Source organism: Mizuhopecten yessoensis, unplaced genomic scaffold (assembly GCF_002113885.1).
Source record: "Mizuhopecten yessoensis strain PY_sf001 unplaced genomic scaffold, ASM211388v2 scaffold2995, whole genome shotgun sequence".
NCBI classification, from domain to species: Eukaryota; Metazoa; Mollusca; class Bivalvia; order Pectinida; family Pectinidae; genus Mizuhopecten; species Mizuhopecten yessoensis.
The window spans coordinates 557,391-574,444 of record NW_018404823.1 but is presented as its reverse complement, the minus strand read 5'-3'; the positions used below and the strand labels follow the sequence as shown (position 1 = coordinate 574,444).

General features: G+C 34.3%; 1 protein-coding gene across 1 annotated transcript; it reads right to left on the bottom strand.

Moving 5' to 3' along the window:
* Nucleotides 1-1,826: 1,826 nt before the first annotated feature.
* LOC110446753 lies at nt 1,827-7,001 on the bottom strand. The gene is made up of 9 exons (XM_021492052.1): nt 6,852-7,001; nt 5,279-6,225; nt 4,698-4,906; nt 4,440-4,538; nt 4,173-4,241; nt 3,731-4,048; nt 3,373-3,603; nt 2,498-2,656; nt 1,827-2,290 (listed from the first exon to the last, which is right to left on the bottom strand). The coding sequence occupies exons 2-9, from the start codon at nt 6,213-6,215 to the stop codon at nt 2,102-2,104; spliced, it is 2,211 nt and encodes a 736-aa protein (XP_021347727.1). The 5' UTR covers nt 6,216-6,225; nt 6,852-7,001; the 3' UTR covers nt 1,827-2,101.
* Nucleotides 7,002-17,054: the final 10,053 nt, after the last annotated feature.

The window sequence follows — 17,054 nt, the reverse complement described above, 5'->3', positions numbered from 1 at the left end:
ACAGGTTAGGCATGGGTTGTCGGTGATATGTGCACTGTGTCTGACAGTAGCGTCATATCTTATCACACACGGCTGTCAAACTTTATTTCAGTCCTGTCAAGCGAGATTTTCTTTCATATGTGTCGCTCTTATCCTCCTATTATGTTTTGTATATTTTGTACAGATGGGACTTTATAGTTATGTACCGGCTTCAGTGTTTTGTTCGTCACGCTATGTTTCCTCTATCAGGCAATATCAATAGTAAAACGAATCCTGCAGAGCGAGTTTGTCTACCTCGTTACGGCTGGCCCATCAAAGATAACCCTAGATAACCTGTATGGTATGTTCAAAACAGAGAGCACTGAGGGGATTTCCCAAACCAGTGTACTGCTTAACAATCTATTCAGAACCGGTTTTGTTGGTGAAGTTAATAAAGAAATCTGATGTAATATCAACGCCATAGTGATAACTCACGGTGACATCTTGTGGTATATAATTAAATCTATGGTTACAGAATTGTAAGTAAACACTTACTGGGGGGGTGGGGGGGAGGGCTTGCATTGTAACCAACATCAGAAAAACTAAAAGTTTTTAAAGAAAATTTCAAAAAGATGAAGTTACAACAACATTATGCAAATTTATTTAAGTATTTGGGCGTTACAAGGTCACCTTGATGCCCTTGTTACCGCATTTTATTTTTAGTATACCACGCCACCGTAAATGACTCAGATATATCTATTCAGTCGAGAAAGCGCATCTAGACACTACACTACGATCACGTTGTCAGTTATAAGTAATTCTAGCTCAAGTATGTCAATCGCTTCTGATTAAATTGAATTCAATCATGTAAAAATAAAATTCATTCGAAACTCAGATGAGTTAAGGAAAAATCTTAAGTAAAGGAAATCAGTCCTGCTGAAGTTATGAAACGTTCGTGGAACAGGGGCTATCCTCTCTCTGTGTATTTACCACTTGATAAATGGTTCAAGCATCCAATATTGTAATGTGAAACGTTTAACTTACACAAGTGCTACTCTCTACTTACATCACTTATCTTGATTTATCGACAAATGTTTAAGAAAAACCAATGACCAAAATCTACGCTCTTGCCTGATTTATCAATAATGCATTAATTCAATGATATTAATTTACATGTCTAACCGAATACTTACACATCTGAAAAGCCGAAACGAGATGATATTTTGTTTGCATTTAGTGCAAATGATAAAGATATGAACAGTTATTCAAGTATATTCGACCCTCTCTTGCATTGACACTTGGGATCATCAATTAATCATCCTGACCTAAGCCTTGTAAATACTTTTTATTTTGCTTAATTTCACTGATTGGTAAAATGATTTTAAATAGTGTATTTAGTGTATTAATGTTACCACATTCTACAGATTTACACATCTATATTTATCTATGATGAAATTATATTCTTCAGAGATGTTAGTTCAGTAGTGTTATATTCATTCTTTTCCCAAGTCAACAGTACGAATCCATGTTTAATCTGACGATCTAAGACCTTGAAACTGAACCGGTAACATGTACTAAGTAACTTTAAGTCATAGACACTGATATTTTATATACATGATGATTAGCTGGCATGTGTGTACACGTGGGCCTACTATTCCTACACTCTGACGTTGTCTGTATCTGTACAAACTTTACCTGAGCTAAATACAGACACGCATCAACGAATATTGCTGTCATTTGGGAGTTCTGGTGTTTAAATAAGGTGTAATAGACAAAAAGTACACAAATTAACTTTATTTTCAACTTGTAAAATTTTCGTTAACAAATTGCATAATATGTTATAACTTTATAACAACAAGGCAGTTTTCTGTTAATAAACTTGCTAAAGGACAAAGCAAAGAAAGATTTTGACATTTGTATAAACTAACCTTACAAACATTAATTACATGTTAAGGACATGTACATTTGACATATTTACACTCCTTACAAATCTCCTTTCATTGATTAGCTGTTGACTATATTTTACAACAAGTACTGGTCAATCACGTCATGTGCAGTCCAAAGTAAATGCAATGAAGATAATGCTGAATACATTCACATAGTTGAGCATGTCTTTGTAAAGTAGCAACGTAACAAGGAGTCTCTATAATCTCGATGGCTTAGACACGCATCCCTTAAGGGCTGACATCACACCTTTAGTACAAGACATCATGTCCGCTTTTGTGTGGTTTTTCTGTATCTCTCTTGGTTTGAATGATTCCCGACTTTGACGTGTTGGATCTTGCAAGATGTCTTCACAGTCATCGCCTGTTTCATTAATACGTGGATATCCCTGCAAACGGAACATAGTTACAAAACAGTTACGTATTGTTAGAATATTCAATTGTAGAACAATTATAAATAACACCAAAGCAAAGAACAGGCTAGCTTTGATATTTTAACTTGTCTTTTATTTTCTTGTTAAGCTGTATCCTTCTTAATCTAAATAGACAAGAAGATGATATTGTGCTCATGTACTAGAAAATGCATTGATTCATACCAGCTGCTTTGAGGGTTTGTCTGTAAATTCAGAAAAATCCAGACCTCCGTATCTGTCTAGGATCCGTTTCTGGATGGAGGTAAAGGATGCCGGGTGGACGTCACTAGCGCTCCTGCGTCTGTTCTTGTTAGTACCATTTGTCCTCATTGAATGGCGTGTCTATCCAAATTGGACAATAAAGAAGAAAGTGTCAACACACAACTCCACAAAATGCTAAAAATATAGTAAAACGACATCAGCAAAAATATCAAGAAACTGACAATATTAAGGAATCTAGAACCACTCCAAAGACAATGAATATGAATCTAGGAGTAAACAAGGAGTGTGGTCATACCGGATTTTTAATCCTTCACAGAACGGTCACTCTAACCAACTGTTTTGCGGATGTCTATTGACCTAGTCTCATTACGGTTATACCCAAACTTTAGGGGAGGTGGGGGAAACTGTATGCATATGCATGAAAATCAACGTTAAAGTATCTAGTGTTGTGCCAGTAGGGAGACTGGAATCCTCATGAGGGAAGGACAAGATGTGTCACACATTTCAGGATAAATAAGGTCCTGCGGAAATTGTATAGTTTTCTACTTCCATCGGCGACAGAGAATCGATCTCTAACAGTCTACGGTATATATACATATAAAATATATCTAATTATGGTAGTCAACTGAATTCCTGTATTTGAAATCAAACCACTATTATACGACCGTAAATTGGATTAACATTCTTTTGACAATAGTGATGAAGAGTTCGTAATTGACGACATGGCCATATGTTCCAGTTATATGCTTATTTTATGTATCGAAATACCATATCTCTTACAAAGATGCTGTCTTCCTTCGCTTTTCTATTCATTATTTCAGTTTCAATGTACCTACCGGATGGGTAGTCCAACGTTTATTCTGTTGTCGGTCACGGAAGTCTTGTGACTCCTCTGACTCTAGGAAATGTGGTGTAGTTACAGGAGGGTGCGTGTGTCCTTTGCTAACTTTATTTTCACGAACGTAGTAAAAAGGAACAGGAGTGTCAGGTCGGGAAATGCGATAATCCTTCAGATCTCTTTGATGAGCATCACCTTCTGTTATTTCATCAATATCTCCCTTCTCCATCTGAAAAAGGAAAATTTAACTGATATAAACCTGATTTCAAACAGCAATTTAGCTAAAAAGATATAAGAAGAACTGAGTATAAAGAAATGTTCACCTTTAAAACAGTGATAATGTCTCACGCTTTTACCTTTCGCAGTTTTCTTCTTTCCAACCTTTGCTCTCGCTTGTATATGTTACTTTCTCTGTTAATGCTTTCTGTACGAGGAGCTGAGGCGTTGCTAACGTCATGAGTATTCGACCGTCGGTAGTGCTGTCTAGATGGCTGGCCATTTCTACATCGTGTAATATCTCGTAACGACTCAGGTAAGTCTACAACAGTGGAGAACACAGAGCATACCTCCATAGCATCAAGATCAGCAGCATCCAACGACGAGGTCGGTGTGTGTATCTCAAAATTCTTCGTCAGGAATGACAGTTCATCTAACGATGATGTTGGTGTATGTTGCTGAAATTTTAACAGTGAAACGATTACAGTGCAGAATAGTTTAAATGAGATATATATACTATAAAAAGGTAATACAATTGTAGCAAAAATTGAAACAATCTGTACTTTTTGATGAGCTACTTACCATTACTTTACATAAAAGTTCAACATCTGTTGGTGTACCGGAATCTTCTGTAGTCTGCATTACATCGCTCTGCAAAGAAATTAATTACTCAGTCAGTACTTAACTAAATAAGGTGTAATAACGCATCAAGTGGGGAAAATTATCATGAAAAACATCAAAACATTCTACTCAAAGACATAATGAAAACTCCTGAGATATAATTCAGAGTAAATATATATAATTCTTTAAAAAGTGGTAAATAAAATGAAACTTTTGTATGTAGTTTACCTTGTAAAGAACTGGACCGGTCCATCGGCGTCTCCCTTTTGAAGATTTAGACGTTCGCGTCGTAGAATATTCTTTTGAGCTACATTCCTTCTTGCGTGTCTGTTTAATGATGTCCCAATTTTATTAATTAAATGACAATAGAAACAAAAATCAATATTTACATAAATTGTTATTCTTCGACAAATGCACTTGTTTTTCTTATTCAAACCTGATAATTAGGCTAAGCAAATACGACGAAACCTCAAACAAACAAAATACCTCTTTCGTCTGTGTGTCAACAGGCCTTTCCCTGTGGCTGCTCCCAGACCCAACAGAACTTGCACTTCGTGCCAACGATGAACCTGTGTGTGTTTTGAAAGGGATGCCATTCATATCCAAGAGGTGGCAAGCCCGCAGCATGTCTGCACGGTTTGCAAACAGTAAGGCGTTCTGTAAGTGCCCCGACGCTTCTCTGTTTGTGTCTGTCTCTAGATAATACCGATTGTCTTTGTTAGTACAATCAAAATATTAAACACAGTATATGGCAAGGCGATGTAAGCATTGCTGAACTGGGAATCACAGAAACACACCGTACAAATATTAACATCTTACGGTCAGCACAGGTTATATAGCCCATACAATTTCATTAAGGTTTTAAACTAGTAGTGTCAAAAAAAAAATGTAAACTGCTAAACATCAAAATTTATTTTCCGTTTCAGTTGTGCACTGTCAATGTATCTCAATACTGCTTATTGATGATGAAACATGCTCGTTAACATTTAATTTATCTAATCAATTCTATTATTTTTGGTTACAAAATGCAATGTTAAAATAAATTTACAAATATTAATATAAATTACCTGAAAGCGTTTTAGAGCTTTGAAGTAGGGTTTCTTTGATTTTCTTTGTAACTTCCATTAATTGAGATTTCCACCAAATTCGGTGCTGGTAGTCTCTGTGACCGACACATTTTCTAAAATCTATAACTGCTTGCCGGATTTCGTCTAGAGATCTCTGAGTTTCTAGGTCTTCCTGGTGCCACTGATCAATCAGCTTCCGATAGGTTGATAACATAGGACCATCGATACACTTTGACTTCATTTCGTCTACACGGGACTTATACTCGACGCCTAGTATACGAATGAGGGCTCCGGAAATATCTTTCCATAGAGAATCGAACTCTTCTTGATTAATTCCAGTAACACCTCCATGTGATACTGCGTTCCGATACAACCGAAGTCGTAAAATGTCGTCCCCTATCTGTATGTGATGTTGTTGTGGCAATTGGGTAAAAGATGAAGATGTTGGTTTGATACCGAAGATTTCAAATAACAAAAAACTCAGTAGCGTTATATCTAATTTGTTAAAATGCACCAATGGATAAAGACAGCCAAGCTGCTTTTTGCTCAGTACTTTCTTCGTCCGGATTTGGACTGAGAAGCCACTGAGAAACATATTAAGGCCTTCACCCTCCAAATGGGTTTTAAGTAGAACATCGTGTTTGCTCGGTACGCTAGGAAGACCAAACACAGTAGCACTGATGATGCGTTGGACATCTAAAGATATCGTACCGAAATGTGGGCAGGATTGATTCGAAAACAATTCATCAAACTGTGGCTGTGATAATATGCTCTGGAGTTCAATCTTTTTGTTCTGAATTGAATGATTGAAAACTTCGTATACCAGACGCTCTTTCAAAGCAAATGATCCCTGTTCATTAATAAATAGTACCAGTCGGAGGCTATGCGTTTGTTCCTTTGATATAGCTGCACTTCCTTCCTCCTTTACTATATCCATGTTTTAAGTCCTGGAAAGAAACACAACGTTTTATCCACAAAGTGTCAATGATTTTAGTCCGGATCAGGTTGTTGAAAGTTTCAACAACACTTTAACACCTAACTTGTATACCTAAAATATAATCTCAGTGTAAAAATGAATACAGTGGTTCAGTATGAATATGTAAAGGCAAAAGTTAATAACAATGTTTGATGAACTTACAAGCACATAACTCTTTACTATCTACTTAGTCTAATTTCACCGTCTGTCAACTGGAGCTGCTAAGTCGTGGATACAACGCATTATTTTCTGGGGTAGATTTATAATAGCAAAGGCATCATGTATTGTATAAATTACATCAGCTACAGAAAGCATACAATGGTCCGGACTCCAAACAACAAATGAACGAACAATACGTTTTGTCTTAATCTATTAAAATCTAAATGTAAACAACATTAGATCATGTCCATAAATAACAGCAATGGTAATTTTAAGGTATATAACTGTACACATGTAATGTACATGTATTTCTAATGCCGATTCCTTTTATGTGTATGTTTAACATGCTGATTGCCAAATTTTCTTTTACAGAGCGTCTATATGATTTACGTCTACAAATAGGTATGCTCATAAAACTTTATCGAAGGTGTTACTTACACCACAGTGTTCCGCTACTGCATTCATTGTCGATGTCTTGTTTAACTAACGTTTATTTCTGTTCATTCCATAAGTGACTGTAGTGATCATTGTAGCATGAAGATTTGATACCGAATATCGTCTGATATCACGAACCGTCACTCCATATAGAAAGTATTGCACCATGTCTATTTTTAGCTATGTTTACCTGTGGTGAAAAACATTGCATACCGGACTTGCGGTATTTGAGGTGCTTACCTAAGTAGGTCAAACGCTATAATGAACTAGCCATATCTTACACCTTGACGTATGTTTGGCTTTAATACACATGTGCCTCGGTCGTAGTAGGTATTTAAATCCGTGGAATGTACATGTGTTCGATATGCATACGCATTCTAAGTAGAAACATGTAATAAAAAAAATCCGTTATTACTAGCATTTGTTACATAATTACATGTAACGTTTGAACTATTACATGCACTAATCAATAATTAATATTTTTATCATTATTTGTTGTAGAATGAAATAATCAGTAAACAGTATGTGTAGATATTAGACCACCACTTTCCGGTAAGATGGCTTTGCATACCGCTTTAATCATCAATACCCACTTCCTGGTATCGTACATTGTTGGATAGCACAATATATTATATAACGTTATCTTAGATTGATCAAGGCAGCGGATATTCTAGTATAGTAAAACTTACCTTCGCTGAAGTAGATCTTCAAACTATGCAACAGCTGATAATTGATATGTCACGTGTATTAATGGAATTTCCGTCTCAAAATAACCATTTATAGAAATGGAAATTTCCATGTGTCTGGGTGGCATTCCTAATATATTTGACCCTAACATAGTTTGAATACGCATCACTCTATGCAATGATATTCATCTAAGCAGTCATTGTGATATTGGTGGTATGAAAAAGGATCATGCTTTGAAACTGTCATACACAATACTTATGAATAAGAGCGATAGGTATATACATAAATCAGCTGCGAGCCAGTGTATATTGTCAAATTGCACATGTCCCTTCCGTAATGAATGGACATCTCATGATAAAGGGATACAACGCAGAATTATATATAACAAATTTTATCAAACGGAGCGTCATTAATACAACACTTAAATCAGACAGAATCTTAGACCTATTTCACTGAAGTGAATGCTTTTACTCCATTACCTACTATATTTCATTTAAATAAATACGCTCTTAAATGCTCCCATTCAATTCTTCCCAGCATTCATTTTAACGAATCTAGAATATTCGACACATTTAGGGAGAGCATAACATTCCAAGAAGAATTATTCATGCTGTCTTCTCCGAGTTTAGTTTAGTTCAAACAAGCAGCACACTCTCTCAACAACAAAACAAAACAAATCTCGTAAAATAAAAATGCAACCGACTTTAGACGAGCAAGCGTGATAAAACTCGGCACTTAGAACTCATATAAATTAACAAAACATTTAATAATGGACGTGTACCTTATGACCTTTCCCCTTGAAATATGTTACGCCACCGCTAGCATCTGTGTGCACTTACTGATTTTCCATATTTGGGATTTTGTGCAAGAATTATTATTACAACGTTGAATTAGCATTACCTAATAAAAGTTCAATTTCTAGTTAAGTTGAACTCGATGAATCCACCAAACCCTATCTGTTTTATTTGCCCAGATTAACATTCCCTGCGCGTATTACACAATTTACTTTCCTCGTCTAGACGTTATTATTCCACGATGACACGGTAGAAAGTTTACGTTGATGTATTGCATAATATTAGCTTACTCTTCATCAGAGTATTATGGTCTTCCCACGGTGGACTATGTTTTTACATTACGTCAATACCGGACGCAGACGCCCACAAGGTCAAATATTAGGGGCATACTATAAAAAATTCACAAGTTCAAATTATTGTAAAACACATGTTTATTTAAATATAAAGATTGGATCTTGCTTTTGACTATTTACTAGAGTAAAGAGTTGGCATTAGATAACTTGAACATAAACTACTTCGTTCTTCAATTCATCACCCTATGAATTCGACAGATGGAAGATTAAACCCACAAATGACAATAGATAGTGTTGTCAGGTAATGCGTTCCTATGTATATTTCAACTTTGTAATATTTGGAAAAGCACGTCCAAATTGCTTTGCCGGAATTATGATAATAACCTTCAGGATGATGACCCCTAAGATTCAACTCTAATTGAGAAAAAATGTAACGTACCTCTGATAAGGTAAACAAATAGTAATTGATTTCAAACCTTAACATTTGCGAGTCAAACGTTTCAAGAAAAACCAAGATCCTTACCGTAGGCACTTGATGAAGTCTAAGAGAATTGTTTTCGTATCAGTTTTTAAAATGAAAACACTAGCACATTGCATTTCTTTCACACTGTGTACACTTAAATTATGCCACCCAATAATTCTTAATGGATTGTTCAGACAGGTGTTATCGCTGTTTTTATGGCAAAAGAACATTGATTATTAGACAAATGCTTTGTGTTAAACAGATCGTATGAAATGGAACTTTATTTTATACCAAACTTGCATTTGAAACCTTACCTGGAATGACCTATTTGAAAAGTTATGTTTCATAAGAAATGCTACAGCTACCAAAAATTGTATTTCAAATCCAGCTGATGAGTTCATAGACCAGTGCTTATATTATTGCCGAAGTACATGTAATTCGTAATCAAATGTAGAAAGTCACTGTGACTCAATTGAATAGACCTTTTTTTTTTATAAATATATGCTATTTCTAAAAATAAACAGATATTGGAATTTTAAATATTCGCATCTTTATCAATATTCAACACACAATTTGATATTTTTTTTTTACTTTTTTAAACAATATATGTCCATCTGTTTGGTTGTATGTAGCTAATGTAGATTTTCTGAGTGATAGTAGAGTGTTACTGTTGTATAACATTCTACATAACGCTGGTCACCTATACAATAAACACTTACTACACAGGGGTAAGTATAAAACAAGACTTTATTAGAGTATGATGAGGAGCAATGACAAACGTGATGTACAAAAATAATATTGTATAATCATAGACAAAATGTATCAAAATAGGTTAAGAAATATACAAGTGCCTTATAAATATGAAGCAAATTAAATACAAAGCATACACGCAATTTTGCATCTGGTCATATTGATAAAAGGGAAAATCCATTTGTATGTGTTCAACGGCAAAGATATATGATTAAGGAAATGGCACAAAACCAAAAAATAACTAGTGTATTAAAAGCGAAAATCGATATGATGAAATTTTATTACACAAATAATTAAACAAATTATACAAAGTAAACTGGAGACGTACTATGCAAGAAATCTATAGAAGCTTAAGGATGTAAACCTCCGAGAAGTCAAAAAAATCCTGTATTAAACTTTTTTTCTTATATTGATTTTTGGAAAAGGTCGATAATGGCATAGTAGAAAATGCAAAAAAAAATCATATGTCCGTGTGTTTGTTTTTGTGCTATGATCGGTCAAAGATCCCACTTTAACACAATAGGTGATTTTAGGTGAATGTTCGGGTTTTGACCATTTGCAGAAAAATATCATACAATTGCTTCCAATTGTGTTATCAGATATGTATGAAAGTTTGTAGAATTGATAAAAATATTATTTTCTTTTAAATTATGGAAGTAAAATTTCTTAATCTTATTCATTTTACTCAGAAATGCGATTTTAGTTACCCCTACCCCTTATTTTTTAATGAAAAAATGCACATTTCTTTACCATTTTTTGCAGATTAAACGCTTGATATAAAAAAAATCCTCTATTAAACTTATTTGAGTATTCAATGCATGAATGAAAAAATGTGTTTTTCTTTCTAAAGCAGCCACGAAAATGGGGGGTCGGTGTGCTTCTTTGTTGTCCCATTATTATTTGTGTTATTTTTCACCTTTTTCGGGGTCAAAAATCAAAAGTGCTTCAGTTACCCTAATATGTTAAAAAGAATTACCAAATATATATAACTTTCCACTTTTTTGCATATGATTTAAATCATAATGAACATTATTAAGTTGTACAGCAAAATTGAACCTGCTACATTTAAAAATGGTGGCACAATGACAATTTAAGTGATCAATCTAGTGTGAAATTTTGCCTCTTGTTGAGCGCAAGAAATTCACATAAATACACTTTTTCAAAATGGCCACCAAATTGGTCATTTTTTTCAAATTCTTGTAAAAAATGTTCTTCACACAACACAAATCTAGTCTTTTGCCATGTTTTTCAGATGTGTGTTTGCTATTAAACCTATCATAATTTGTTAAATATTACAAAAACCCGTTACGCCAGATCAAAACGAGACTTGAACGTGACTGAAACCTCAGAAGAGTACATCCTTAAACAAGATCTCGGTTAAAATGGTTAAAATAAGAAGAAATAAATTCTAGATTTTAAAAATTAAAAGATCTATAGTCAAAAATAAAAAACAAAAAACGAAAGTTAAGAGCACTTTAAAGCAATATAAGCTATATCAATAAATATATTTTTAAGAAAACCAATGACAAAGGTAAGAAAAAATCTGTATTAGGAAAGTAAAAGACCATATTAAAGCAACACATAAAGCTGAAAACAGCGATTGATCCTTATCTTTAACACAAATCACAGATATATCCATAATTAATAACAGTAAAACTGAAATAAACATCATCAGAGTGACAGAGACACAGCCGATTCCCCGCACTAAAAATGTCGTGAATAAAACAAAATATCTGTTCTTTAATATTTTTCATAAAGTTTACGTTTAGATACGCTATAGTCATGCATGAAAAATAAACGTTTCCAATGTATGTTACATTTTTTTGCAGTGGTACAATTGAACGGGGATCCATAAGTGAATTCGTAAATTGTATATTTGGCAATCATTAAGTGCTTCAAATTGTATTAATTTCAATGCAAATAGACACATTTCGTTTCAATTTAAAAAAACAAATTGTAACAATATGTTCGACGGATTGGGTGGTGATAAATAGTAAATATGTTTTTCAACAACTGAAAATTGAATAGTTCTGGTATATAAGGGTATATGTGTTTTATGTTGTAACCCAAAAAAAGCATTTATTGATCGTCCATAGTAAGAAAGATAGAAGTGTTCAAGTAAAACAATGCTGTATGATATAATAAGTTATTGTGACCAATGTTATTGGTCTGTTATAAACATGTTTTAGACAGTACTGTACGTAAATTGATATTCTGAATAACTCAAACTCTTTCGTACATTAAAATATAAGCCTGTTCACTCTGCATCACAGTGTCTTCATTAATTCTCTTTACTGATGAGTCGCTGACACCAAACCACGTGTCGGAATCACCATCCATATCAACAAAACAATGTTGGTCCTCCCCAGAATGCATCCTGTTTCGAGATTTCAGATTAGAATCATCGCTTTCCTTTCGTCGTTCTTCATGCCAAGTGTCCTCCAGTTGGGTACGAATACTTGACGCCATTTTTTCAGGATCCTTCCATTCGTGTTTTTGTAGCTGATTTTGTATGCTGTTTACATTCCTGTGGGTTGTTTTGATGTACGCAAAGTAGTGTCCTCCTTTCATTGACCCTTGGTGATTCACCACACCAAACAAGGAATAAGACTCTCCGGGGGTCAGTTTACCAGAAGCTCCTGAAACCTGCTAAATAAAATACTTATATTCTATATACGTAAATAATATAATTGTCACCTTTTTAGAGCAAGAACCAAACTCTACCACTCAGCATAAAAGTCATAACTGTTCTATTCTTGGCTTGCAACCCTCCAGATAAAACTCTTCAATGTCATTCTTGTGGAACAGCCTTAAATTGTTCTTTTAAAAACTTCGCAAAATATGCCATGGGGAAAGAATAATATTACGATAACTTAGAGCAATAATATGACGTCATCTGATTATCTGATAATAAAAAAGACAATTTTCCTTTGTTAAAATGTTGATTCATAAATCCATGTAGCTTGATACACTGTACAGCTTATTGCTTCAGGACTACAAAGGAGGCAAGTAAGAGAAAGAAGACAGAAAGTAATTTGACTTAAATCTTAACGCCCATGGAGTAATCATGACATACACGTTATCGAATCGGCTGCACATAAACAGGATCTATTGTTAAAAATGAACTAAACGTGCAAATATATTTTTGTATAGGAAGTGATAAACAAGCAAACTGTTTTTTTCCTATTTAGCATCAAATCGTTTTAATGTTCATGTGTAAATATGGTTGTACAGAAATTTTTCCACACATCATCAAAAAATGATAAAAATGTCTTACCTCCATTGATACGGAACAGAATCTGGTCATATCCAGAAACTTGGGGTAAGACACTTGGTCGTTCACCTTGTACACATCACGATCTCTCTGTTGGGATACAAAATATCGACCACAAGATATGTATTTATTACTGATATTGGTGCTGATAAAAATTCCAAAATCCTTGGTTAAATAAAGCAAAAACGATATATTGTTATAACATGTAAAACAGTACCTGATTGAATCTGTTGATTTGCAAAACCAGAACCGGAGGAAGAGAGATCACCTGTAGCTTTTTGTACAACACGCCCACGTTTCCTGTCAACAAAAATTATTTATTTTACAGTGAAACAAGGCTTTACAAATATCAATAGGGGCTCAATCATTGTCTTTTGCCTTATAAGTTTTTTAATCAGCGGTCGGTAAAGTCAACTACCAATGTATACAGAAAAAAATCTTTTTCAAGTAAGAACTTAATGAAGTCATTCTATTTTATTTTGTTATATGAAAGCAAGGGTTTTTTAATACGGTTACCCTGTAGATTTTTGCGACATTGGGTTTTATCACTCTGAATATAGGCTTTCATACTTTGAGTAAAACAATGTGAACTGTCTACTAGTTGAATTTACATACATGATCGTATATGTTTTCGCGGGTTAAATCAACTGTTAGAAATGTTAGAGGAATTACCATCTTTACATATTCGACAGGAAACCTCAGATGCCTCCATCGTTTCTGTTTCGGTCAATTTCTCTAGTCCCCATTCAACACCTGTCTGTATCACATCCATGTTGCCCTTAGCAAGAGACAATCCACTGAAAAGTTTGCTCTCTGGTGGTTTGGAGATGTTTGACGATTTTACCTCAATGCGATTTGTGCTGTCGACATCCATTTTTTCTTTCAATAGTTGGTTTTGATCTGATAAACTGCCATATTTGCCACCGATCCCTGATGAAACATAATATGCACTATTCCCGTCCGAGTCGTTCACAGTTAACGTCACTGCGGAGTTTGATAAACCGTCCGGATTCTGCTTAGCAGGATGACAATAAAAAAGTTGATTCAAAACAATTTGTATAGCGTTCAAATAGTTCAATGTCAGCAAAACATGCGAGTATAATATATGGCGTGAGTATTGCAGTGAGTATAATATATCATCAAGTTCGTTTACTAACAAAACAACGTAATTACATCTCGTCAAATCGAGTTACATCTAGGTCTTTGTTGATTCCAGTGATTCCATTCGCCAGATATGAAAGTTAAAATAAAAGATGATCAGAAAAGCAGCATGTACATAGACATACTCTAGAGTAAATACGGTAACTGTAATAATCGTACCTTAGTAACGGGTATGCTCAGACTTGTGAATGGCTGAAATACTGTATCAACCTAGAAAATTAAGAAAAATGGTCGATTTTTCCTGCTCAAGAAAAACAGATACATGCGCTTTTTTGCATTTTTTTCCTCAGGGAATGCATGAGTGCATTAATACAAAAAAGCAAAAACGTTTAAGCAGCCCATCCATATTTTACTGAAAAAGCCCGCGTAAACACAAACACCTTCCCCTGCTAAAATCTGTATCGTCAATATGATTACTTTTCACATTTGTAAAATTTCTTTTTCTTAAAAGAGTACTGATTTGTTTTTGTACGATTATATTCATGCATCCATTCGCCTATATTTATATTACCGCTTCAAGTACCTATATAAACAATCCCAGAGTAAATATGTCCATAGGGCGTCAACGCAGTTAGATCAGTATCATTTTGAAGCTTCTCATTGCGTCGCAAATAATAACAGACTATCGTCAGAATGCTTTGGACACGTACGGCTGTTTTAGAAATTTTATTTCACTGACGATACAGACACTTCAATACCGAAAGCACCAAGGATTTCTGTAAAGACACATATTCAACGATTGTTTAAACATCCATGCCGGTTCAAACGCAAATCGATCACATCACCATTTTAGCATGAAACTCTGGCAGGCTTCATCCAGTAAGGATGTAATCGTTTTGCAGGAATGTTAAACAAATACATTCATTTGCATTCACTACGAACCTCCTAATGTAGCTGATTGGTTGCAGAACTAAGTAAGTAAGATATCCGTCTGTGTAGACGTAAACTTACATGTCCACATGCCTCATAACAATAGGTCATCAAGAACTTCCCACCAAACAATCGTGAGGCACCGCAGTGACGCATGATATGCTCATCGTCTGCAAAAAGAACATTTTACTAACATTTCTCTTATAGTAACAATAATGCTACTCACAGAGAGAAGAAGAAGAAGAAGAATGTTCTGTTAGTCTGTTCACAATATCGTAAGATGAAAGATATGCTGTTTGGTCTATACACTATATAATAGGACACTTAGTTCACACTTCTACTGTATAAAAAAAAACTCTTATTATCGACCAATCAAGCAGAACCGTTTTTATTGTTTCTAGGTTTCTATGCATGCTAATGTTTCATCATAGACGTGATACTGCATATAGCTACACACCGTAACGGTAAGTATCATACTTACATGTATCATCTTGAAGTGGACGCTGTAAATACAAAACAAATATCATCAATTATGATAACAAATAATGATATACAAATGTACAACCATTAAAAAACGTAGGGTCTGGCTATAGCCACGAAACAAAACTAACATAATAAATATATTCACACTTAAGTTAACAGTAATAAAGAACTTATATAAGTTAATATGATACAATTAGGAGCTTTAATATAAATTGTAGTGGTTTATGTTACATCGCATCATACACTTACTTACTGTACCGTGAATACATTATCAAGTTTATAGTGGACTTATTTTCACTCGTACATGTTTCGCCAAACTCGAACATCAAGACTGAGATTAGCACAACTCAATTTAAGATTACATAACATGAACCATAAATAATATATTAAACGACATATTGCTAAGAAGAAACGCGTTTACGTTACCCGGATGTTTTCTAGGGCTTCGTCTTGAAGTGTACTGAGGAGGATATTGTAGAACTCAAACGTGTCCTCTTGAACACCATCACCAAACCTACCATTCCTAGCAAAACAGTGTGCCTACATGGATAATTCGTGAATTCTCAATTGTTCAAAAGAATCTTACTTATCAAATTACCTGCAATATGTAACAAATTTGTATTTTTTAGAGGAATTTTTATGACTTGTGTTACATTATTTGACCTATTCAATAAAATGGAATATTAATGACTGTTGTTTGATCTATTTAATAAAGTGTATTGTTATCATATGAAGACTGATAAACAACATACTATTTTCTTATGCTAAAACGTTTTCTTAAAAAAAATGTCAATTTCAGTGATAAACTATAGTTTCGTATACAAATTATATAGAATACGATTTGGAATAGTTTTAATCTCATATGCATTATATTGAAATAGTTTTAATCTTGTTATGTAGAAACAAACTTATATGTATAACATGCTCCCACGTAAGTCAAAGGATAAGGATACTGTGATTATGACACATGGCTTAAATCTAAACAGATTCCAGAATGTAACCAATATCTCCAATAGTTCATTGTTATTATCTCTGTTCATTAGAGCATGTAACACTAGATGAGATTGTAAATCTGTAGGACAGTGAACTTTATACGTAACTTACGTCTCGGATATGGATTTGAGGAAGGCATAAATGTTGTTGCGCATAGACTTTGTCTCCGTTGGATAACACCAGCTAAAACAATCGTCATCGTCAGCTTCATTGTCGCTGCTGTCATCATGATAGGATTCAAGTACGTTGAGCAAAGTTTTTGCTACTCTGTTCCCTTTGTTTGGATATGTCTGCTGTGGAATAGAACAAAACAATATGAAAAAGGGTTTGCTACATAACGTATACGTGTAGATAATCATGCATCAAGGTTTCAATAATATGATGCCAAAATTTGGAGCATAAGGATTTGGCTCAAGTAGGTAAACTTATAATCAACGA